This window comes from Peromyscus eremicus, chromosome 3 (assembly GCF_949786415.1).
Source record: "Peromyscus eremicus chromosome 3, PerEre_H2_v1, whole genome shotgun sequence".
NCBI lineage: Eukaryota > Metazoa > Chordata > Mammalia > Rodentia > Cricetidae > Peromyscus > Peromyscus eremicus.
In genome coordinates, this window is record NC_081418.1 from 21,916,293 (window position 1) to 21,940,433 (window position 24,141).

At 39.7% G+C, this 24,141-nt stretch overlaps 1 protein-coding gene across 1 annotated transcript in view; it reads left to right on the forward strand.

The window, feature by feature from the left end:
• Positions 1–12,804: 12,804 nt before the first annotated feature.
• Mios (meiosis regulator for oocyte development) overlaps positions 12,805–24,141 on the forward strand; it is a 33,198-nt gene continuing 21,861 nt past the window's right edge. The window contains exons 1-3 of the mRNA XM_059257364.1: positions 12,805–12,889; positions 18,535–19,868; positions 20,143–20,241. Of these exons, the coding sequence (XP_059113347.1) occupies positions 18,575–19,868; positions 20,143–20,241 (1,393 nt within the window). The 5' untranslated portion in view covers positions 12,805–12,889; positions 18,535–18,574. The remainder of the gene's footprint in view (positions 12,890–18,534; positions 19,869–20,142; positions 20,242–24,141) is intronic.

The window sequence follows — 24,141 nt, forward strand, 5'->3', positions numbered from 1 at the left end:
GATTAATTCCATTGGCAAAGGAAATCTCAAAACAGCCTAGTGTAGACTCTGTCACATGGTTACTAGTGTTCGTGCTTATAAAGACTTATAATAAAAAGGAGCAAGCTGAGCAAGGAAAGTGTACTATTTGAGGAAAAAAAAGAACACCAGGAAGTAAAATAGAGCTAAATCCTGTATTCAAGGAGATAAACAAAGAAATGTAATAAACGGAGTGGTGACCTCAGGGCAAAATCCCACTAAGGTAAGTTTCCAAATTGTAAAAAGGAACTAAAGAAAAATTTAGAGCCAGGCATGGTGGTACACACCTTTAATCCCAGCACTTGGAAGGTGCAGGCAGATGGATCTCTGAGTTTGAGGCCAGCATGGTCTACAGAGCAAGTTCCAGGACAGCCAAGCTCAGGTAGTTATCAGAAACTGAAAGCTGGTGGAGATGTAATGAACAAGGGGACCATGTTCCAGCCTCCCCAACTCTCCAAGCTGAAGTAAGCATTGTAATTGTCTTCCACTTATCTACTTTAACTGGTTCTCTAGATCGGATATAAATGATCTTGGAATACAGTTCAGTGATAGAAGACTTGTTTAGCATGCATGAAGCCCTGGGTTCAAATCTCAGTATCACACACACACAAAAGAAAAACATGTGGGCTGTCCAGTTGATTTTGAGTTTCAGTTAAAAATATATGGTCTGTTAGCATATATATATACCTCATAATATTTAGGACATACTTCTGAAAATTTTTATTGAATATCTGAAATTAAAATTTTATTTGATTTCCTGAATATTTTTTCCTCTAAATCTTGTAATCCAAACACCTATTTTCTGATTATTGCTCAGACATAGTTCAACTATTAATATAGTCAATATAGATGGCATATATACTATTGATTCATATGTATATGGGTCATAATACATTAATGAACAGAATCCCATTCCCTTGCTATAGCAGTGGTTCTCAACCTTCCTAATTCTGTGCCTCTTTAATACAGTTCCTCATGTTGCGGTGACCCCCAACCATAAAATTATTACTATTTCATAACTGTAATTTTGTTACTTTTATGAATTGCAATGTAAATCATCTGATATCTAGGATATCTGATATGTGACCCCAAGGGGGTCACAACCCACAGGTTGAGAACCACTGGGCTATAGTGACTCATTTAGAAGAGGACACATTTCAATATCTAGTTCAGGCAAATAAGACTACAAAGATGTTTGCTGGTGATTTCTAGGGAAGAAGCTTTCCTGTTCTTCAGAGCTTTCAGAAAAGACTTCTCACATGAAGAAATCCCTACAGATAAAGAATCAGCCTTTTGATGAAGGTAATCAGAGAACAAGAGAATAGAAAAAAAACATGATCCATATTGACATTCTTCCATCACTGAATCAATGTGGAAGCTCATTAGATCTCTGGACTATAGTATGCAATCTAAATTTTCCCTTTGGGGCTTGAGTTGAACTGGCTCAACCCAAAGTCTCTTAAACTCTCTTCCTACTCTAATTTCTTCCAGAATTATCTATGGAAACATCCAACTAACAAAATTTATAGCATTTTGTATTGGAATGTAAACATTTTCTATTGCCTAATATTATCTCACAAGTTAAGGGAAGGAATTCAATGTTATTTTACTTCTGTCATAATGCATATATACATACATATATATATACACATACATATATATATATATATACATACATATATAGACATGATGACTATTCATCAGTTAATAATTGTGGAATGAAGAGCTACTTGAAATAGTGTATATTCTGGAACTGTCTTTTCTTTCCAAAGGCTTTGATCACTTAAACTTGAAAAATTCCTTAGAATCTATCATGAAAATCCCATTCCTCCACCTTCTTTTTCTGTAATATTTCCACTAGTTTATAATGTTTTGGCATCTGTCTGCCCCTGGGTCAATCCTATCTATGGGAAAAGTAGTGATATTTATCACGAACAATGAAGGTTAAAATACAATATCCACTTTCCCATTTTGCTTGAACTGAAAGAATAAAACTGTGCTAAAGATCATGTATATATGTGACTTCGTCTTCTCTACACTTATGTTTTAAGATCCAAGAATGAGAGCTCAGTCTAAGAACAGGAACTAGGAAGTTTAGATCATAGGGTGGGTCCAAGTCCAATTCAGTGATTCATACTGACATTTAATTTCCTTGTCTCTGACTATAAAGCATAATTATTTAACTCTAAACCCAGAGGAAGAGTGTTCCACGCAATCACTAACAATACCTATCTTCTGTGTGTGTATGCAGAGAGTCTCAAAGTAACTATGCATTATTTCATTCCTTTTTATATTCTCCACTCCCTAAACTTTACCTGGTAAAATAAATACAAGTGAAAGAAAACTTTAGCTTCAAAGGAATCATTTACAGTAATCAAAATTTCAAAGAGCTAGTAGTAATAGCATTGTTAATTTTAACTACAGAATCTTCTGGAGTCAATGCTTTTATTAGAATGAGTAATCCTATGTGAGTCTATTGAATATGGTGGGTAGACTTTACTTATATCCGGTAACATCAAAGCAGCTACTGATGCATCTACATCCTCTACAGGCCAATAAATGAGAGTCTTATTTCTCAAACATTTACATAAAATTATAAGAAAGAAAAACTCTCTGTCAATAATACAGGTATTTAATAAACGTAATTTTAACATTTATATGAATTAACATAAAGTATCCCTACATAAACAGAAGATATTATAAATCTTCAATTAGGTCGGTAAATTTACATATATGTAGGGTCAAAAAATGACATTTAAAAATTTACATACTAAAGCTCATGTACCAAAACCCCCTACGTTTATGTTCTAAACATGAATATAGACTATTCTGGATAGTATTAAATAATGCTTAAGGCTGCCTATAGAAATGATTGATTAGCCTGCTTTTTAAATACTCAGTCATGTGGGGCTCTTCATGTTATGCTCAATACATTTATTTCTCACATACTTACAAAGAGATGAATGTGATATGCATCTCCTTGGCTGACACGTCAAAAACCAAACATAGATTGGAATTTTAACTCTTAAACAAATAACTACACAATTACAGAGATTTTTTTCTATATTAGCAAAAGCAAAGATGCTTCCTAGAGAGATTGTTTTTTAACCTAAGTTCGAGCATCCATCACATGATAATTTACCTGCCATGTGTGAGTGCTTCTCATTACTTATGGTATCATTCTCAGTACTGTTCCACACTGAGAAAGTTCTTCTCTTATAGACTGTTGCCACTTGACAATGGCAGTCTGGCATGACTACAATTGATGCCAATGACCCTCTATATCACACCACATCACACTTTTTATGCAATTCAATCTGTGTGTAGAAGAAAATTTTGCATGCTGATTATTAAATTTTATAATTAATATTATAATGACTGAAGAATCACTTTTTTGTTCAGTTGTTTGTCTTCAAGACAGGGTTTCTCTGTGTAGCCCTGGCTGTCCTGGACTTACTCTGTAGACCAGGTTGGCCTCAAACTCAGAGAGCCACCCGCCTCTGCCTCCCGAGTGCTGAGAGGTATTTCCCTGTAGAGCACTTGCCTAGCATGTGCAGAGCTCCAGGTTTAGCCTCTAGCACTGCAAATTTTAGTCGCATAAAAATTGTTTTTCTTCTGTTTACAGCTCCGTGTTACTAGTTCATTAAAAGTGTAGGGGCCCATTGACTGCATCACAGTGCAGATTTGTTCCCCCGCTTTCATACTTGGTTTTCAATAGAATAGAATTTTCCTTGCCAGTTGGATGGAATTGCAGGCAGAGATCATGACTCTTTGGGCCAGTCTTTGACAGAAAAGTGATTTCTTTCAAATTTTATCATAAATCACCATGTGATTAACTGAACTGGAGTTGGAGGCTTTCTCTTCCTCAGCCCAGGCTGCTTCTGGCTGGAAGCCTTAAGTTAAAAAAGGGCATCAGAAACTTTCTCATTTCCCTATTTGGGGATTTCTGTTTTCCCCCAAACTCATGAATAGCAGTGTCCGATCATTTTAGGCAGAAATGAATAAAAAAAAACTTAGTTGGTATATTATTTTTCTATTACTGTGATAAACCACTATAACCAAGGCATCTTATAGAAAAAGAATTTATTTGGGCTTCCATTTCCAGAGGAATAACAGTCCATCACCATCAAGGCAGGGAAGTGTGGCATCAGACTGGCTTGAACAGCAAGCTACGAGCTCACATCTTAAACCACAGTGGGAAAGAGAGAGAACAAACTTGGACCAGTGAGTGACTTTTGAAACCTCAAAACCTATCCCCACTGACGCATTTCTTTCAGCAAGGCCACACCTCCTAAGCCTCCCCAGACAGCCACTAACTGGGGACCAAGTATTCAAATGTCCGGACTATAGAGGAACATCTCATATCACACCCCTGTACTAGGTTGGTTATACCTTGCTTTGAGTTCAGAAAGTGTCCACGTACTCTTGTATATTCTTTGGAGACGGCTTTGTTGGGGCTTTCATATCTGAAGTTCTCTTAATGCCAGATTTAATGAAACTTCTCTTGCTGCATATCAAATACAATTTCCATAACATACCATCTTGTCCAAACCTAGATACTTCCAACATTTCTCTCCTGGAGATGTTCTACTCCAGTCAGGAAGTCCTGTTGACACCAACAGCCTAACTCTTTCAGCCTGGTGGTTCCATTCAGTTGACAAGGCAGGCTTGGGCATCCTCTGGGCTAACAAGTGCTCGGAGTCAGCATTGTTCTTAGAACACTTACCTCTTACCTCTTGGACTTTGAAACTAGCTGCCCATGTCTTCTCCTACAAGTTTTACAGGCATTCCTCTCTAATAGCATCTCACCCGGTTCTGCATTCACTTTCCTCCTCTAAGACACACAAATCAATTTTCCCACAGAGAACAGCACCCCTAGACCTCACCTACAAAATTAATTTCTCTAAAACGAGTCTCTCACAGACTCCTTGGTTCAAAGTACTTTATATCCTCCAAGAGGGTTTGAGTCTTAAGGCAGCAAAATCTCTCCCAGCTCTGCCTCGACAATGGCACCTCACTTTGAACTATCAGAATATTCAGTCCTCATTTCTGTGTTCTAGTGTGATAGGGCTAGAGCCAGAACTAAAGACAAAAATCTCACTAGTAACATCTTGTTCCACAAATGATCTGTGAACAAATCCTGAAAGATACACAGAGAACAAAAAAATTGTGCATGGTAGAAACATCTGATTTTTAAGATATGCCTTTCAGTATTTAACAGCAATTTTTAAAAAAATCCATTTGGATTAAAGATACTCATTTGCTTGTATGATTTTCACATTGTTTTAATTCAATGAATAATGAGAGGAACACTGATTATAGCATATATCTCACCCTCAAAGAATTTTCAATGCAGCCACAATACTGCAAATTTATAATACAATTTATGTATACCAAGAGTCTGAGGGATGTACAGCAAATGATAGACAGGCATAGGATGACATTACTTCTAGCAGCAAACGACTTTAAGGAGGGACTGAAAGTATGCATCTTGAGGCATGGATAAACTTGGATTTTTCTCAGTCTTGAACAAGGGCATTCTAAAGACAAAGACAAAGACGAAAAGGAAGGTGGGGGAGAGGAAAAGGAAGAAGAAATCGGGGACAGGAAAAGTGGGGTTGGGGAGAAGGAGGAAGAGGAGAAACAAAGACATTATAGAGAAAGTGCTGTGGGAAAGTACACGTAAACAGTTCAGTAGGCTGGCATTAGTATGAGTTAAGGAAACAAATGTGAGAAATAAGTCTGGCCAGAATAGGGGTAACCTTATCAATAACATCTTTCAGTGTTCCAGAGGCTTTGGTATTTCTGGAACCTAATCTTTTTCTTAAACTTATGCTGGTTTTGAATTTATTATCTTCAGTTGGATTATATCTACATTCTAATATTATTTTAGAATCATTTTCTCTCTCTTTATTTTACTACCAACAGAATTTCCTACCAATATAATTGCTTTAGGGTCTATATGCTCTAGGTAATTCTATAATTAATTTTATTCATTGAAAACAAATCTTTTTTTTTTTTTTAATCAACTGTACTAGTTTGCTTTCTGTTGCTGTGATAAACACTGTGACCAAAAGTAACTTGGGGAGGAAAAGGCTTATTTCATTTTACACTTCCAAGTAATAGTTCATCACTGAGAGAAGTTAGGGCAGAAGATCTAAGCAGGAACCTGGAGGGAGGGACTTAAGCAGAAGCCATGGAGTGATGCTACTTATTTGATTACATGTCTTATGTACCTTTCTTATACATCCCAAGTCCATCTGCCTAGGGATGGTACCACCCTTAGTAGGCTGGGCCCCCTGCATCAATTAGCAATTAAGAAAATGCTCCACAGACATGCTCCATGGGCCATTCTTATGCAGAAAATTCTCACTTGAGATTTCTTCTTTCCAGATGATTCTAGCCTGTGTAAAATTAATAAAAGCATTCAACATTTTAAGTATTTAATGTCTCTATAAAAGTCTAAGGTCTCTTAACTCTAGGTTTCTATAAAATACAAAATAATTTATATACTTTCTTATTCCAAGAAAGAAGAACCAGCTACAGTTACAACCAGATCAAAGTAAAACCAAATTCGAACAGTATAAATAGCTCAGTGTGTGACATCTAAGACTCGTGATCTTGTGGGCTCCAAAGAGCTTGGGTGACCCCACTTCTGTGGCTCTGTCATCCACAGCACATGCACTTTATCTACTAAGCTCAGTCTTGAGTCACTCCATACCTACCATTGTCATTGGTGGTCATCCCATGGGCCTGGCATCTCCCAAATCCTGGAGTTACCACTGCAACTAAGGCTGCACCTGCACAAATGGCCTCCTGGCCTCTTTGTAGGGAGGCATGAATCCCATCATGCTGCCAGCCTCAGCCAATTTCCATGATTCCTTCCAACTTTCAAAACCAATACCATGTGGGAAATTCCTACACATTCTCAAGTTCAGTTGCCAGCTAGTAATACATCCTTGGATCTCTTGGAACCTCAGCTTCTATGTGCTGAACCTTAGGGAATATGTCCTTGACAATTTTACAATACTGCTGGTCTTGTATTAATCACAGTAGATTGTCCCAGAAAAGCATAGAAGTGTTCACTTCCACAGATTCTTAATCAAATGTATCATACAAAGGGCCCTGATAGAGCCTTTGAGGGACTCTCAAACTTCCTCTGAAACTTCACAAGCCACACCTCCAATGTCTGCACTTTTATCAACATTCTTATCTTCCACACTCCCATAATAATAGCTCATTAAGTTCTGAACACTCACACTTGATTGCTTTTCTAGCCCTAAGCTCCAAAATTTTTCACAAAACAACATGGTCTGTTTCACCATATTCCCCACATTCCCTGAATTCCTGGTCCCAGTTTCTCTCCTAAAGTGCTTTCTGTTGTGATAAACACCATGACCAAAGACAACTTGGGGAAAAAAAAAAAAAAGTTTATTTTATCTTACACTTTCAGACAGAGGTCAGTTGCAGAAGTTCAGGCAGGAACTGAAGCGGAGACCATGGGGGAGCATTGATGACTAGTTTGCAAGCCTGGCAGGTTCAGCTACCTTTCTTATGCAGCCCAGGCCCACCTGCCTTGGAATGACACGCCCCCACCTCCCCACCCCCGCCCCCACCCCCATGGTGGGCTGGGTCCTCCTGCATCAATTAGCAATTTAAAAAAGGCTCCACAGGTCAATCTTAATGGAAGTAATTCCTCAATTGAGGGTCCCTTGTCCCAGGTGACTCTAGTTTGATTCTAGTTGACAAAAACCAGCTATCACACGAATCATTATCATCTGCCAGAATAACATCTTGAGACTGGGTTGAGAAGTTATGTAATAAATGAAGAATCTAAATAAGGATCACTTGAGGGGCTTTCAAGAAGGTAAATCTGGCCACACAGATGAAATGTTAGGAAGAAGGGAGCAGGCACCACGTGGGAAGACTATTGCCTGGTTGAGAAAAAAGAAATACCTAAACCAAGGCTATAGGTTATAGGAACAGAGAGACTAATTTAATGACATTATCCATTTCTAGGTCCCAAAGACAGTTTATTCAAATACTGTCCAATGAGAGGTATAGAACAGAAAATATGACTTTTTTAAAAAAGAGAATGATGTTAATTTTATCTTGTGTAATTCTCCAGAAACCTTTAATGATCCAAGGAAGGAGCCTTCAGCTTTTCAAAATTATGCTAAGACTTAGACCAATGAGCTTCCTTTGCCTTCCTTAATATATAGTTTCCATTTCTGATTTATACTTGTTGCCATTTTCCAGGCAGTGGATGAGAGAAGCTTCTCTTATAAGGAACATGGTCCATTTTTGCTCACACTCAATGCTCATACTCACAACTTTTTGACTGCATCCAGCTGAAAGGGAGGCATACGCACACACACACACACACACACACACACACACACACACACACACACATATATATATGAAAAAAAGCTGAGTTACCAAGTGTCTTTCTAAAACTTGGAGGCAAGTATGCTCTTTTAAAGTGATAAATGGTCCAAACGTGGTCCCACACGACTAATCCCAGCACTCCGGAGGTAAGGAAAGTATTTCAAGAGAGCGAAGCAGTCAGCTGTGCATGACACGCAAGGGTGAAGTCTCGGTCATTGGAATTGGCAGCGGGAATATCATTGTTGGCCTTTGGCAAACAACATCGTAGGTAGGAAAGACAGAGTGGGGTAAATTCCAGAAAGACACAAGCAAGTGGGATCAGACAGAACAAGTATGACCCTGTCCTTTGAGGAAAACAGAGTGATTTGAGTATGTACATGTCACACCCAGCAGAAATGGTGAGGCTACAGACGCCTAAGCATAGAAAAAAACCGAAGCAGATAATTTCAGGTCTCACAATAGCAGAAACATGTACTCCCTCCATATGTCAGCTAGAAGTGTGATAGTGATTGAAGAAGGGGTGGTGGGGCTGGAAACAATGGGGGGCTTTAGGGATCCCTACCTAGTAGTTTTGATTTTTTTTTTCTGCAGTAAGAAGTCAAGTCATCTATTGATGGAGTTTTCCTCAACTATGGCAGGTGTTGATAAAGCCATTTTTACAACATGTGAGGTTGGTCTTACTTATGTGGGGACATACGTCCTACGCCAAAACCAACTAGAGGATGGGCAGGATCATGCTAAAGTGATGGATCTTATGATATATTTCCTTGATTATACTTCATGTTCTTTACATAGCAGGAGTAAAAAATGTAGTACATTCCTCAAACTCACCCTCTTACTAAAATGACCAGTTGCTATCATCATGCCCAACTCCAAGCACAAGGATACAGGCAGAGGCTGTCAGCCAACTGAAGGGAATCTCTGTGTCAGAATGGAAACATCTGCAGCATACCTCAGGAGCCACGCCTTAGAATCTTCATCACTGACTTGGTCAATCACAAGCTTTGTTCATCTCACTTTCTGAATTACCCCACAAGCAACCTGCTTGTCTTCTTACGAATGGCAATTTGAGTCTTCATTATTTTTTACTTGGTTATTCTACCTTCCAGCTCTCTGTGGAAAAACTGGTTATATCACTACCTTAGTTAGAATCATCAGTGACTCCACAATTGCCTTTCCGGAAAAGCCTGTGCAAAGGCTGTAAGCTGATTTTCAATGCATTGCTAATAGGGCTTCCCAAGCTCTCCTCACCTCTTTGGTTTATTCATATATTAGTTTCCCCTTAACCTTGTGTATAAAGTCTGTCAGTAGTTACCTCGGACTGTGGTTAGTATCAAATTTAAATATACTATATTTTCCTATGCATATATAGCTATGATAAAGTCTAATTTATAAATTAGGCACAGTCACAGCAACAATAATAATATAATATAGTAGTTATAACAAAAACAGTTGTCCCTTTGTACTCTCCAATGATACCAAAATCTACATATGCCCAATGTTTTATCTTGGTGTGATATTTGCAAACAGCATACATACATCCTCTGTACCTTAAATCATCTTTTTTTTTTTTTTTTTGGTTTTTCGAGACAGGGTTTCTCTGTGTAGCTTTGCACCATTCCTGGAACTCACTTGGTAGCCCAGGCTGGCCTCGAACTCACAGAGATCCGCCTGGCTCTGCCTCCCGAGTGCTGGGATTAACCTTAAATCATCTTTAAATTACTTATAATAGTGTACACAATGAAAGTGTTATGTGAAGAATTTGTATACTACATTCTTTAGTAATCATGACAAGGAAAAACGTACAAGTTTAAAACAGACATACCCATACAAATACATATGAAGAGGCAGGCAGATGAGAGAAACAGAGAAAGAAACAGAGTATTTTCATACAGCCAGTCTAGCTCAAGCTCTCTATATAGTGGAGTCTGGCTTTGAACTCTTGATGCTTCTGCTTCAACCTCTGGGGTGTTGATATTACAGATGTGCTCCACCATGCCTAACATATTTTGGTCAGTGGTGGCTGAACCTTCAGGTGCAGAGCTGGAGGATATGAAGGGCCAACAGCACCATAACAAAATGTATGTGAATCTGTCTCTCTTACTCTTTGTATTATGCTCACCCTTCTTGTGATTTGTCAATATAATGCCTACATAATAAGAGGAAATGGTGATTGATGTAGGCATTGTTATGTAGTATTAGGCTACCAGGTAAGGTAACTTCACTTGAAGGTAAAGCCCTGGCAGATTTGACAGCCCAGAGGGCAGCTTAGGTACACTGGAACAAAGGGTGGTTGGATGATGATCGGGACTGGACTGAACAGGACCCAGAAGGATTTCATCACACTCTGAGATCAAAATTTATGAATCGTTTATTTCTGGAATCGTTCCTATAATGTTTTCAGACTTTGGCTGAATATTAGAAACCTGAACTTCTTAAAGCAAACCCACAGGTAAGTGAGGGACTGTTGCTTCCCCACTGCTATGTCCTGTTTCCTGACCCAGCATTTGCTCTTTCAGTACTAGGTTTTTCTCTTCCAACTCTTCTTGTCGTTTCCCTTTTCATGTAATCAATGTTTGTCTTTCTTAGTCTAGTGGTCCTCAAAGAAGCTCTGCTGACACCCGCGGCCCACCCTGAGTTGGGCGTTCTCCCAAGTAGATTCAATTAGTTTTAAAAAGCCATCATTCTTCTGTCCTGTTTCCTACAGGGACCATGTCTTTTTATTCATTCCTGTATCCCAACTTTTCAACACAGTGAGTCGGTCCTTGGTCATCATGACCTATTTTTGGAACAACCAAAGGGTTTAATCATGAGCCCCAAATCCTGAATTTTCTACCACATCGCTCGTCATTACTTTTCAGTGTTAATTAAAATGGATCACATAAGCTAAAGCGTGTGCACTGGCTTGATCCTGCTTTCTGGCTCCTGAGAATCAAGCAAACTCCATGGGCCTAGGGTTAAAGAATGGCTAGCTTTCGGGACTTCCGGGGCAGGGCCTACGCGGGGCGGGGCGCTCGCGAGGGTGGGGAAGAAGGCGGGGACTCTAGGCTGTGGCCCCGCCCACGCGTGGGCGACAGAAGGGGCGCGACTCGAGGGCGGGGCCCCCTCTGGGCGGAGCGCTTGGGTGGAAGGCGGGGTCTCCGAGCGGTGGCCCCGCCCCGGGGCGGCGCCGGGCGAGGGGTAGGCGGGGCTCGAGGCGTGGAGGTCCGCTTCCCAGGCCGCGGCGCTGGTTGGGTCGTGGGCCCCGCGGGTGGCCCGGGTCACCGCCCGCGCTTCGGCGGCCATCTTGCCCGCGCGCGCGCGGCTCCCGCGGCGGGAGGGGCGGCGTCAGGCCGGAAGTGTGGCGGCACGCCACCTCCTCAGGTCAGTGAGTGCGGCCCGGAGCGGGTCTCGGTGTGGGCCCCGGGGTGGCAGCTGCGGCCGCTTCCTCAGAGCCTCGCCGGCGGGTGGCGTTCTGGTCACGGCACCGGGCGGCCGGCGGGCCTCGTGGGGAGCCTTCGGGCGTCCCGCGGCCGCGTGGCAACCGCCCTCTGTGCGCGGCCGCGGCGGGTGTGTGGAACCGCGTCCCCCTTGGCCGAGCGGCTCAGCCGGGTGTCTGGAACGTGGGAGTCGCGACCAGATTCCTGGCTTACCCGGAATAACAACACGATGAGTTCCAGTTGTACCCTATTAAATTCTTGTTAAAGGGCCTGTCACCCCGTGAGCTCTGTGCTCCCTCTGCCTCCACGGATAATGCAGATTGCTTGAGAGGAATGAAGCCTGTATGCCTTGCTCAATTGCTCAGCAAATGACTATTGTCGGCTATTTTGGAATAACTATTTTAATGAAAATTTAGATGTGTGCAGTGCATCATCTTGGAGATGGTAGTACTGCAAATTTCCTGAAACTGCTGTCGTACAGCGATGTAGCTCGGTAAGAAAGTAGCCAAACCCCCAAAGCATATAATGGTTTGTTTTTGCGTTATTATAGTGTATTGAACTTGTGTCCAATAGCCACGTGGGGTTGAGATGGGTTATAAGTGTAAAGTACAGACTAGATTCCCAAGATTTAATACAAAAGTGTAAAAAGTTTAGTAATTTTTTTAATGTTGATTGTATATATGTAAATACTTTTGATATGCTAAATTAAATTAAAAGATATTCTAAGCCGGGCGGTGGTGGCGCACGCCTTTAATCCCAGCACTCGGAAGGTAGAGCCAGGCGGATCTCCGTGAGTTCGAGGCCAGCCTGGTCTACAGAGCAAGATCCAGGACAGGCACCAAAACTACACAGAGAAACCCTGTCTTGAAAACAAACAAACAAAAAAGATAACAAATAAAGTTTCATTTGTTACTTTTGAATTGTGCCTGCTAGAGAATTACAGGCCATGGCTCACAGTATTTCTTTTGGATGTTATAGATGTTCTGGTGGTGAACCAGGAACTCTCCATGGTTTTCATTTGCTGAGAAGCCATTGAAGGGAAATGAACATTAAACCTGAAGGTGAGGACCTAAATTATTGCAAACTCCTTCCTCCTGCACGGAATTTGCAGTATTTCCAGCATCTGAAAGTATTTACTCCCAGGACTGTTTGAAAGAAGGGTAGAATGGTGGGGATACCAACATCTGTGTGAAGCAGAGAGCTTATTTATCATCTTGTCTTGGATGTTAGAACTTTGTGAGGTGGAAATTAGGTAGATTTTACCCAAGTTAATACTTAATAGGGACTGGTAAGGGTCTAAGCTAATTAAGTGGCTGAAGAATTTCTTAGTCCTTATTTGTTTATTTACTTTTCTCTCTTCCGGATTCATATTATGCATGTTAATGAGCAAGAACCCATCTGTATTGTGTGTTAGATTTCTTCAGGATGGTTCTAGACACATTGCTTTTTCCAGGGCCATCTTTGTAATGTGCAGTCTATGCGGTAGCACCAGCCTAACCTTTAGAATGACAAGCCCTTTAAAGCTCTCCTGTCACTTCTTGACATTTGCATTTTTCACTGGGTCCTGTCAGTTAGCTAGCTGATCCTTCCTACAGCACGCGGCTAAGATGGAAGTTGACAGACCTGGCCCAGGAGCCAAGCTGTCTGTTCTTGACTTCATTCCCTCACAAAATGAGAAAGATTAGTCAGTTCCTTTCGAACTCAAGAGTTCTGTGATTTTGTATGCGTTACTGTCATAATTTTGTGGGCGGTCACGTATTTTACAAGGATAGCATCAGAATGCTGATTGGTTCTTCACTGAGCATCATGTAAATTAAAACTTTAAAATTACAGTGCTTTCCTTTGATTTCTGCTGCTGTGGTAAAATACTTTGACAGAAGAACCCTCAGGGGGAAGAGTTCATTTTAGCTACCTTTCCAGGTTACAGTCCCTCATTTTGGGGAAGTCAAGGTGACAGGGACCAGGAAGACAAGCAACTAGTCACATTACTTTTGTAGTGAGGAGCTGAAATCAATAATTTAATGTGTGCATGCTCACTGCTCAGCTAGCTTTCTCCGCTCTCAGACAATTCAGGATCCCCCTGCCCACTGGAATAGTATCACCCACATTATGTTGGTCTTTCTACTTCAAATAATATAATCAGGATAATCAGTCCCCTTTAGGCAGGCCTACAGGCTAACCTGATCTACACAGTCCCTCAATGAGATTCTCTTACCAGCTGATTCTGGATTATGTTAAGTTGACTATAACTGGCACATACAGTAACCTTACTGTTTTTGAGACAGATTTCCTGTGTCTGAGGTTGGCTCTGAACTCTTGATCCTCTTACCTCTGCCTCCCAAATGCCATGATTACAGGTGTACACCACTACACCTAGATTTCAGTAACACTTGAATTTTTGAATTATATTTTTCTATATGTAATCTAAGTTTTATTTATTATTTATTTACTTATTTATTTTTACCATACATGCTTTGTATCAAGAATAAGATTCCAGTATGGAATTCTAGGTTAAAGGGTGTTTATATAAGTATTGAGTTCTTCCCCCTCCGGAGCATAGCAAGAATCTCAAGACAATGTTTATTAAGAAGCTGCCTCTATCTGTGAGAATATAGGTATGGCTATTATCCTTTACTCTAGTGCATGGTTCTCAACCTTCCAATGCAGTGACCCACACCCATAAAATGATTCTCCTTGCTACTTCATAACTGTGACTTTGCTACTGTTATGAATCATAGTGTAAGTCGTTTTTGGGGACAGAGGTTTGCCAAAGGGGTCACAATCCACAGATGCTGTAGGTGGCATCTAGTTTTTCTTTTTGCTGGCTTAGCTGGTTCCTATTATATGATTTGCTTCCCTTCTTCCTCCTTTTTCAGTTTTCACACTCTTTTCTGTTGATGGTGTCTGTTATCAGAATGCAGCTTTGTTAGAACAGGATTCTGTCTGCCCCCGTCTAACACTGTATTCCCAGAGTTGAAAACAGTGCCCACAACATACAACTGCTAAATAGGCAGTTACAGAACAAATAGAATACAGTGTATTAAAATAATCTCCTTTCAGGATGCTGTACTTCTGGGTCTTCTGTCAATAGAACCAATTAGAACAGCCAGTGCTTTGTTCTTGGCTTAGAGCCAGGTTCCACCACGCCCCCCCTTCCAAAAAAAAAAATGTTGATTCTTCTGGGCTAGGAAAAGGTGGAAGCATGAGGAAACAGGCCAAACTTTGAAATAACAGTTGTTCAGGGGTCCCTGAACACATGCATTCATTAGACAGATATTAACCATCTACCAAGTGGCTGGTTCTATGCTGTGTACTAGAAGTACAATGGAAAACAAAAGATATTTCATCTTTTGTCTTGGAAGACATAATCTAGTAGAAGAGACTCAGATGGATTAAAGAGAAAGAATACTAGTCAGTGAGAGTTTGTTTCTAGACAGGAGAACATGGTTGATTAGAAGTTGAGGCTCTTTCCTTAGCCAAGAGTGAGGCAAGTGTTACGGCCAGGGAGAACATCATTTGCAAAGATAAGGTCACTGGGAGAGGGGTGGGTTCCAGAACTGAATAGAAAAACAGTGTAGCTAAAACATAGCAAGTTGAGTATGCCAGAAGGTTAGAGCAACAGGTAAAGGCCGAAGGTATTTACAGGCTGGTAAATTAATTGTGTAAACTGGTTGCTTGTGTTGTACAATGATTATTCTGCCATGAAGAGATGACTCAGTATATTGCTTGCTACACACTCATGAAGACATAAGTTTGGATCCTCAGAATCTATGTAAAAACTGGGCATGGTGATATGGACCTGTAATTTCAGCACTGGAGCGGCTATGGAGAGCAAAGGAGGATCCCTTGGGTTTGCTGGACTAGTATTACCAAATAAGTCAACTCCAAATTCAATAAGAGACCTTGTCTCAAAAAATAAAGTGTACAGATTGAGCTGGGTAGGTTATCTTGAAAAAATAAAAGGACAAGAATTTGGCAGGAGTGAGAAGGACGGGGTGCATTTGGGAAGAATAGGGAGTGAATATGGTCAAAATAGATTGTGCATATGAAATTCTCAAAAAATTTCTGAAAATATTATATTAGAAAATTCGGCAGAGAGTGATAGAAGACATCTAACATGACTTGTGCTCTACATATATTTGCATTGTGCACACACACCTGTCCACGTGAACACATAAACCATGCATGCTCACACATAGGCACAACACAAAGATCATTCTGACCTTTAAAGGATCATAGTGGAAAGACGATTAAGAGAATTGTTGAGGTAGTATCACAGACTAGAAATTATATGTCCCTTGATCTCTCATGCAGTTTATAGTGCCTTGAGAATATCTCAGTGCAGTACCCTGAGATGAGGAGGGAAAGAGGTAAATAATAGGGATAATCTAGGGATAAGGAAAGGGAAACAACACATTGGAAAAGGAAATAAAAAAGTCCAAGTGACATTAAGGATGTAATTGAAATGACTGATCCTGAGCTTCAGAAGTGTTAAAGAAGAAAGTAACTCCAGTATAAGAATTCCTAAGTGTTGTTTTCCAATCATCTAAATTTCATGAGAGCAGGAGAGATGGTTCAGCAGGTAAGAGCACTGTGCTCCTGCAGAGGACCTGAGTTCAGTTTCCAGAACCCACATCAGGTGGCTCACAATAGCCTGTAACTCCCATCTATAGGAGATCCAAAACCGTTTCCTCGACTCTAAAGGCATTGCACTTACGTGCATAAACACCCAGACATGTACATATACACACATTCTTAAAAATAAAATCTTTTTAAAAGTCAAATATTTATGAAAATTTCATATACGCAATGCATTTTTACCATATTCACTCCCTACTCTTCTCAAATGCATCCCTTCCTTCTAACTCTTCTTTAATTCTTGTCCTTTTTATTTTTTTAAGATAACCCCCAAGTTCAGTTTGTACATTTTATTTTTAAAAAACTTTTTTAAAGTATTTAACTTTTTAAAAGTTAAGTATGTTATTGAGTCTATGAAATTCTATATTGAGAATTCACATCTAAGAATGTTTTCAAGATTAGGAGGTAAAGCAACTATATGTGAGATGAATACTTATCAAAGTATATCTTTCTTAGGAATATATGTTAGTCTATACCTGATATTTGGAGTATATGTAGGTGGACCATATGTTCACTTTTTGAAAACTGAAACCTGGTTGTACAAATATAATTACAGTGAAATTTGTAAATAGTTTGTTAATTTTGTATCTAACCTATTAATTCTTGCCAGACACTTGGAAATATATAATATTTGTATCCAGTCTTTATTATTCAAATGAGATTTTTTTTTAACTATTCCAGTTTTACTCAAAACTCACCTAGCCTTATAAAATTAAAAACTAAGAGCATCTAATGGCCACTTAACTAATTTTCCCAAAGTAAGTGTTGTTGCTGGAGAATTTCTCTCCAGCTCCCGCTGCCAAGTCCCACCAGTCCCAGAGCCCACTTATAAAATAAACATACAGACGCTTATATTATTTAAACTGCTTGGCCATTAGCTCAGGCCTATCATTGTCTAGCTCTTATTCTTATATTTAGCCCATTTCTATTAATCTTTACTTTGTCACGTGGGTCGTGGCTTACCAGTACTTTTACATCTTCCTTGTCCTGGTGGCGGCTCCAGGCAGTCTCACCTCTGCCTTCCTGTTTCCTCTTTCTCTTTTCTGTTAGTCCTGCCTATACTTCCTGCCTGGCCACTGGTCAGTGTTTATTTATACAGAGCGATATCCACAGCAAAGTGTTATATGTGTACTGTTGATCATAAACAGGTAATTTTTAGGTAGAACACAATCAAGTGCTTTTTAAAATAATATATTTATTTTGGCATATATTAAAATGTAATTATACAGTATACTCATGGTTTCTGAAACTACTGATGAAATTAAAATTGATGTTGAGATTTTAAAAAAGAGTCAGTGTAAAGAGAAATATTCTAGCATTATAAGTGGTCCATGAATGAGTAAAATTGGGGAAGTACTAATCTAAATAACTTCATTATTGAATAGATGAGAAAGTCATCCTATTACTAATTATAGCAAAGCTAGAATAAATCTTCTATCTCCTTTGTACATTCTAGTTTTTGTTCTACAGAAGCCTGGTCCTTATTGTTGAAAGTTGAAAAAAGCCAATGTCCTTGCATGATATTACACTTGAGATTTGTGTTCTTCATTATATAATACACATAGAGTTAAATGAGTCCAAAGTAGGTGAGTTAACTTACGCTCAGTAGCTCTCTGTGGCTAGGAATTCCCATGTTTGCACAAATACAGCCGTCTACCATTGAGGAGTGTTCCACGGAGTGCTGCTCTAACCATTGCTTAGGAGTGCGATTCATGCTGCTACTTTTAAGTTTTCCCCCGTCCCGGGAATGGTACTTATTAATTTACTCATCATAGTGAAGTTATTATAACCCAAGGTTAAATTGAAGGTACCAGTAACTGTATAATTAAGATAATTCAGCATGGGAAATAAAGCTAGGGTAGGGTTCTCAGATTCATACTAGATCACTTTATTGCAGGAAGTGGTTACTCTTCTTTAATTCATTTTTAATCAAATGAATATTATCTTAAATCTGTGGGTGGAGAGAAAAATACAAATATAGAGAAAAAGAAGGTACTTGTGTAAAGAATTCAACCTAAGGATTGTGCTTTGTTGATATTTTAAACCTCTTATTTTTAAACATTTTCAGTGAATGGACCTGACTGGACTTTTTGAGCCCATCAATAAACATGAGCGGTACCAAGCCTGATATTTTGTGGGCACCACACCAGGTTGATAGATTTGTTGTATGTGACTCAGAACTCAGCCTTTATCATGTGGAATCGGCTGTGAATTCAGAACTCAAAGCTGGATCATTGCGTCTATCTGAAGACTCTGCAGCTACATTACTGTCAATAAATTCAGATACACCCTATATGAAATGTGTTGCATGGTATCTCAATTATGATCCTGAGTGTCTCCTTGCAGTAGGACAAGCAAATGGTCGAGTTGTACTTACAAGTCTTGGTCAAGATCATAACTCTAAGTTTAAAGATTTGATAGGAAAAGAATTTGTCCCAAAACATGCTCGACAATGCAATACTCTCGCATGGAATCCACTGGATAGTAACTGGCTTGCTGCTGGTCTAGACAAGCACAGAGCTGACTTTTCAGTTCTAATATGGGATATCTGCAGCAAATATACTCCTGATATTGTTCCCATGGAAAAAGTGAGACTTTCAGCAGGTGAAGCTGAAACAACATTATTAGTAACAAAACCACTGTATGAGTTAGGGCAAAATGATGCTTGTCTATCTCTTTGTTGGCTTCCACGAGACCAGAAACTTCTCCTTGCTGGCATGCATCGCAACCTCGCCATATTTGATCTTCGGAACACAAGCCAGAAGATGTTTGTAAATACAAAAGCTGTACAAGGAGTGACAGTAGACCCATACTTCCATGATCGTGTTGCTTCCTTCTATGAAGGTCAGGTTGCAATATGGGATCTTAGAAAATTTGAGAAGCCGGTTTTGACTTTGACTGAGCAACCAAAGCCCTTGACAAAAGTAGCATGGTGTCCAACTAGGACAGGTCTGCTTGCCACTTTAACAAGGGATAGTAATATTATTAGGCTGTATGATATGCAGCATACACCCACTCCCATTGGGGATGAAACAGAACCCACAATAATTGAAAGAAGTGTGCAACCTTGTGACAATTACATTGCTTCCTTTGCATGGCATCCGACAAGTCAAAATCGAATGATAGTTGTGACTCCCAACCGAACAATGTCTGACTTCACTGTTTTTGAAAGGATATCTCTTGCCTGGAGCCCAATTACATCATTAATGTGGGCTTGTGGTCGTCATTTGTATGAATGTGCAGAAGAAGAAAGTGATAATTCCTTAGAAAAAGATATAGCAACCAAAATGCGCCTCCGGGCTTTATCAAGGTATGGACTTGATACAGAGCAGGTATGGAGAAACCACATTTTAGCTGGAAATGAAGACCCACAGCTCAAGTCACTCTGGTATACTCTGCACTATATCCTTTGTCCTGTTAACTTTTTGAGGCAAATTGGGGAAACATGATGAATGTTTTATATGCAAACACAAATTATATAATCTAAAATTCTGAGGTACAATTGTTTAAAACTGTTGAAAGTTTTAGTTTGTGGACTGGGGGCAGGAAAGTGGTCAGTAAAGTGAAACTGTCTTATTTGTATAGATTCTTATCAATTTGCTCCTAATTAAAATAATTTTAACTTTGAAATATTTTATTATGCATAATTACCAGTATTTCCTATGCATTTAAATACTTATGAAGCAGTATACAGAAGATATGGATCAAAAATCTCCAGGCAACAAAGGATCATTGGTTTATGCAGGAATTAAATCAATAGTAAAATCATCTTTGGGTAAGAAAATTCCATTTTATATTTTAAATACATTTATAACTTTTGGACTCTTTACTTGATTCCTAGTTGATTAAGATTGTTTCAGGACTGTGTATATAAATACCTTTGTTCCTCTTGGCTTTCTGATGCGCTGTTTTAGTGAATGGTTAAGTATATTGAGTGCATTTATACCCAGAGGCTTTGTAGAAGGAACTTTGCTTCCTTCAGGTGACACGGACCTTTCTTTTTTTTTTTTTTTTTTGGTTTTTCAAGACAGGGTTTCTCTGTGTAGCTTTGCACCTTTCCTGGAACTCACTTGGTAGCCCAGGCTGGCCTCGAACTCACAGAGATTCACCTGGCTCTGCCTCCCGAGTGCTGGGATTAAAGGCGTGCGCCACCACCGCCCGGCCGACACAGACCTTTCTTAAATCGACTCATTTACTATTCCGTGCTGTTTATTTGAAGACCCACTTTAAGAGTTCATTTATAAGATGCTGATTGTTAGCCACGATTATATCACAGCATCTTGTATTCTAAAGACTTAATTTAAAGATCTCTAACTGAAGAAGATCCCTTTGATTTTGCTTCCCAAATACTTTCACAAGGACTGTGATATGACACTTGAAGAATACCTGGAAGTCCTTGATGAGTAAGTGAAGGAATCAATTAATGGATAAATTAATGTAAGATTTAAATTGATAAACCATTTATGAATAAAAGATCCCCCCCCATCTACCTTCAAACTGGTTGCTTTAAGCAGTTGTTCTTACTCTTTTTATTGGAATTAATTGTGACAATGTTATATTGTCTCTTAGGGTTCAACCTCCACATTTTATTAGTCTATTTGTACTCCATCCAGTTAAGGTGCTAGAAAAACCATTCGCATTATTTAGTCAAAGCCATAGCAGAAATAGTAAGTCCAAGTAGATTTTTTTTTTTATAGGACTTGCTTTACTGTGCTACGAGTAGCACCAAATGCACAATAACATGCTCTTTTAGAGTAGGTTTAACATTTCATTTAAGCTGCATTTGTTATAGTGTGTGACGACCGTCCGCCATTACAAGATGGCGCCGGCCTCCTCTCAGGGCGTTGCCCTAAGTTGTTTGCCACATCAGCTCCGCCGTGCTGTTTGGCACTCTTCCGCCCGCCAGTCTGCCTAGCAACGCCAGCTGACCAATCCCAATAGCCTCGGGTGTCAGGCCAGTTAGACACGCCTACAACCTGCATATAAGCACGCCGAGATCCGTGGTCGGGGCCCCTCACCTTCAGCTCTCCCTCAACCGAGCAGCGCTTCAATAAACCGTGATCGAAGAAGGATCCTCGAGTCGTGGTGTTATTCCCTGCTAGTCAGGGCTCGCCGCAATAGTGGATTTTCTTTTTGAGGACTTTAAAATTACTTTGATGCACAGTGCTGAAAGATGAACAGCCAGCTTATGATCTGTTTCATTTTGGTGTTTTTTTTCCCCATTAGAACTACACCAGAAAGAGTAACCTTTATCAAATAATAAAATAAGTAAGTTTAATGAGAAACTGCCTTATTTATTAACAGACGTAAAAAGGCAGGCATAATATGTGATCATCATTTATAAACCTGAATATACTATGATTTGTGAGTTTAAAAACCACTGCCACAAAGAATTAAGTACTGGCCAGGTGGTGGCGGCACACATCTTTAATCCCAGCACTTGGGAGGCAGAGCCAGGCAGATCTCTGTGAGTTCGAGGCTAGCCTGGCCTACAGAGCAAGATCCAGGACAGGTACCAAAGCTACACAGAGAAACCCTGTCTCAAAAAACAAACAAACAAAAACCAAAGAATTAAGTACTATGTTGATAAAATTTATAGTATTGGGCAATGGGCTAAGAGTCCAGAGTACAGGAGGAATATAACCAGAGAGCAAGCAGTATGTTGGAAATACTGGTATTTTATGGGATAGATGAAATTGTTCAAAGAACCCAAAGAAATGCCTTAAAGTGTGAATGGTAGTGGAATAGGAAAAACATGAGAAGCTTATATTCATGCAGACAAGGGAAAGGAGTCACTTCATAATTTAGATCCAATTGACTGAGACAACTGAACAGTATGAAGAGAAATCATCAACTATAAATAATTAAACTAGGCTATAGAAGGGAGGAATAAAACAGTAATTAGTGGCGGGAGCTAACCTAGAGTAAAGGGTAGGGCTGTTGTTGCTGTGTTTGCAGTTTCAACATAAGATTAAGCATGTTTAAATGCTGATTGGAAAAAGCCATGCATATGTGTGAATGGGCATGCACATGCTACTGCACACATGTGGAGGTCAGAAGACAACTTTTGGAAGTCGGTGCTAGCCATCTACCTTGCTAAGGGAGGGTCTTTCCTACTGTGTATAAACTTCATACAGTAAGTACTCTTAGCAGCCCATGATGAATTTCCTCTCTTTACTTTCCATCTCCCAGAGTGCTGAGATTCAGGTCATTCCATCTGGCCTTCTGTGGGAATTCTAGGGGATGGAACTCAGGCTCATAGGCTTGTAGCTAGGACTTAACTGCTTAAGCTATTTCTCCCCCCCCCCCACTTCCTGTCTTTAATATGACAGAAGGTTGTATAATAAAAGGCTTGGCCAGCTTTCCACCCAACACAGTGAAATTTTGTTTATACTTGAAAAAATTTAACTTTGATCTAGAAAACTTATGTGTTCAAAATTGATTGAAAGAAGCAAATTCACTAGGATTTTGTTTTTGTTTTCTTAACACCAAAGTATTCTTATAGTGTATTATTTTATCACATATATATATTTTATACACATACGTGTGTGTGTGTGTGTGTGTGTGTGTGTGTGTGTGTGACATATCCAAATGCATATAATCTGATTGGTGATTTGAGACTTTTTTAAGCTGTTATTTTAATGTTTGAGTATGCTTGTTCCCTTTGCAAGCATCAATAAGATATTGATTCTATTAATATGGGCAATATCAGATTCAGTGAAAAGTTTTTCATTTTTGTGTTGCATATCATGCATACATTTTATTTCTCTTTCATAGATATGTTAAAATTTTATAGATATTAAAAATTTTAGTATAATGTTCCATTTGAAGTTCATGGTATCAATACACATTTCTTTTTTGATAATCCTAATTAGCCACAGCATAGTTGCCAAGCTAAGAAAGAATCTCTGAGCTGCCAGAGTTCAATTCATTAAATTAAAAGTATTCTATTTAAAAATAAGTAATTTGGGGCTGGAGTTAGGAGAATACTTGCCTAGCATGCAGGAAGCCCCAGGTTAAATCCCCAGCATTGCACATAGCTGAGGGTGTTGGTGAACTCTGTAATCCCAGCTCTTAGGAGGTGGAGGCAGACGGCTCAGAAATTTAAGGTCATCCTTGGCTACATAATGCGTTCAGGGCCAGCTTGGACTACATGAGAGCCTGTGTCAGGGGAAAAAGTAATTTTGGTGGGAGAGTGGTGCTCAGCAATAGATTGGTACTTAGCCTACATGAGGTCTTGACTTCACTCCCTATCTCCAACCTCTCTACCTCCCATCCCCCAGAGAAAAACCCTTTTGACTGGTGATGTAGCTCAGCAGCAAAGCACCTGCTTAGCACATTCAAGGCCAGGTTTAATCCACAGCACCACAAAATAACTAATTCATACACAGTTTTAATTGGTTTATTAACTTACCTTACAACTTTTCCATAAAGCGAAAAGGTATAGTTTAAAATACTAACATGGATAGTATTTTAGACTTGTCACAAACCACCATCAAGGTGATAATCACACAAGCTACTTAAAAGTATGAATTTTAAGCCGGGCGGTGGTGGCACACGCCTTTTATCCCAGCACTCGGGAGGCAGAGCCAGGCGGATCTCTGTGAGTTCGAGGCCAGCCTGGGCTACCAAGTGAGTTCCAGGATAGGCGCAAAGCTACACAGAGAAACCCTGT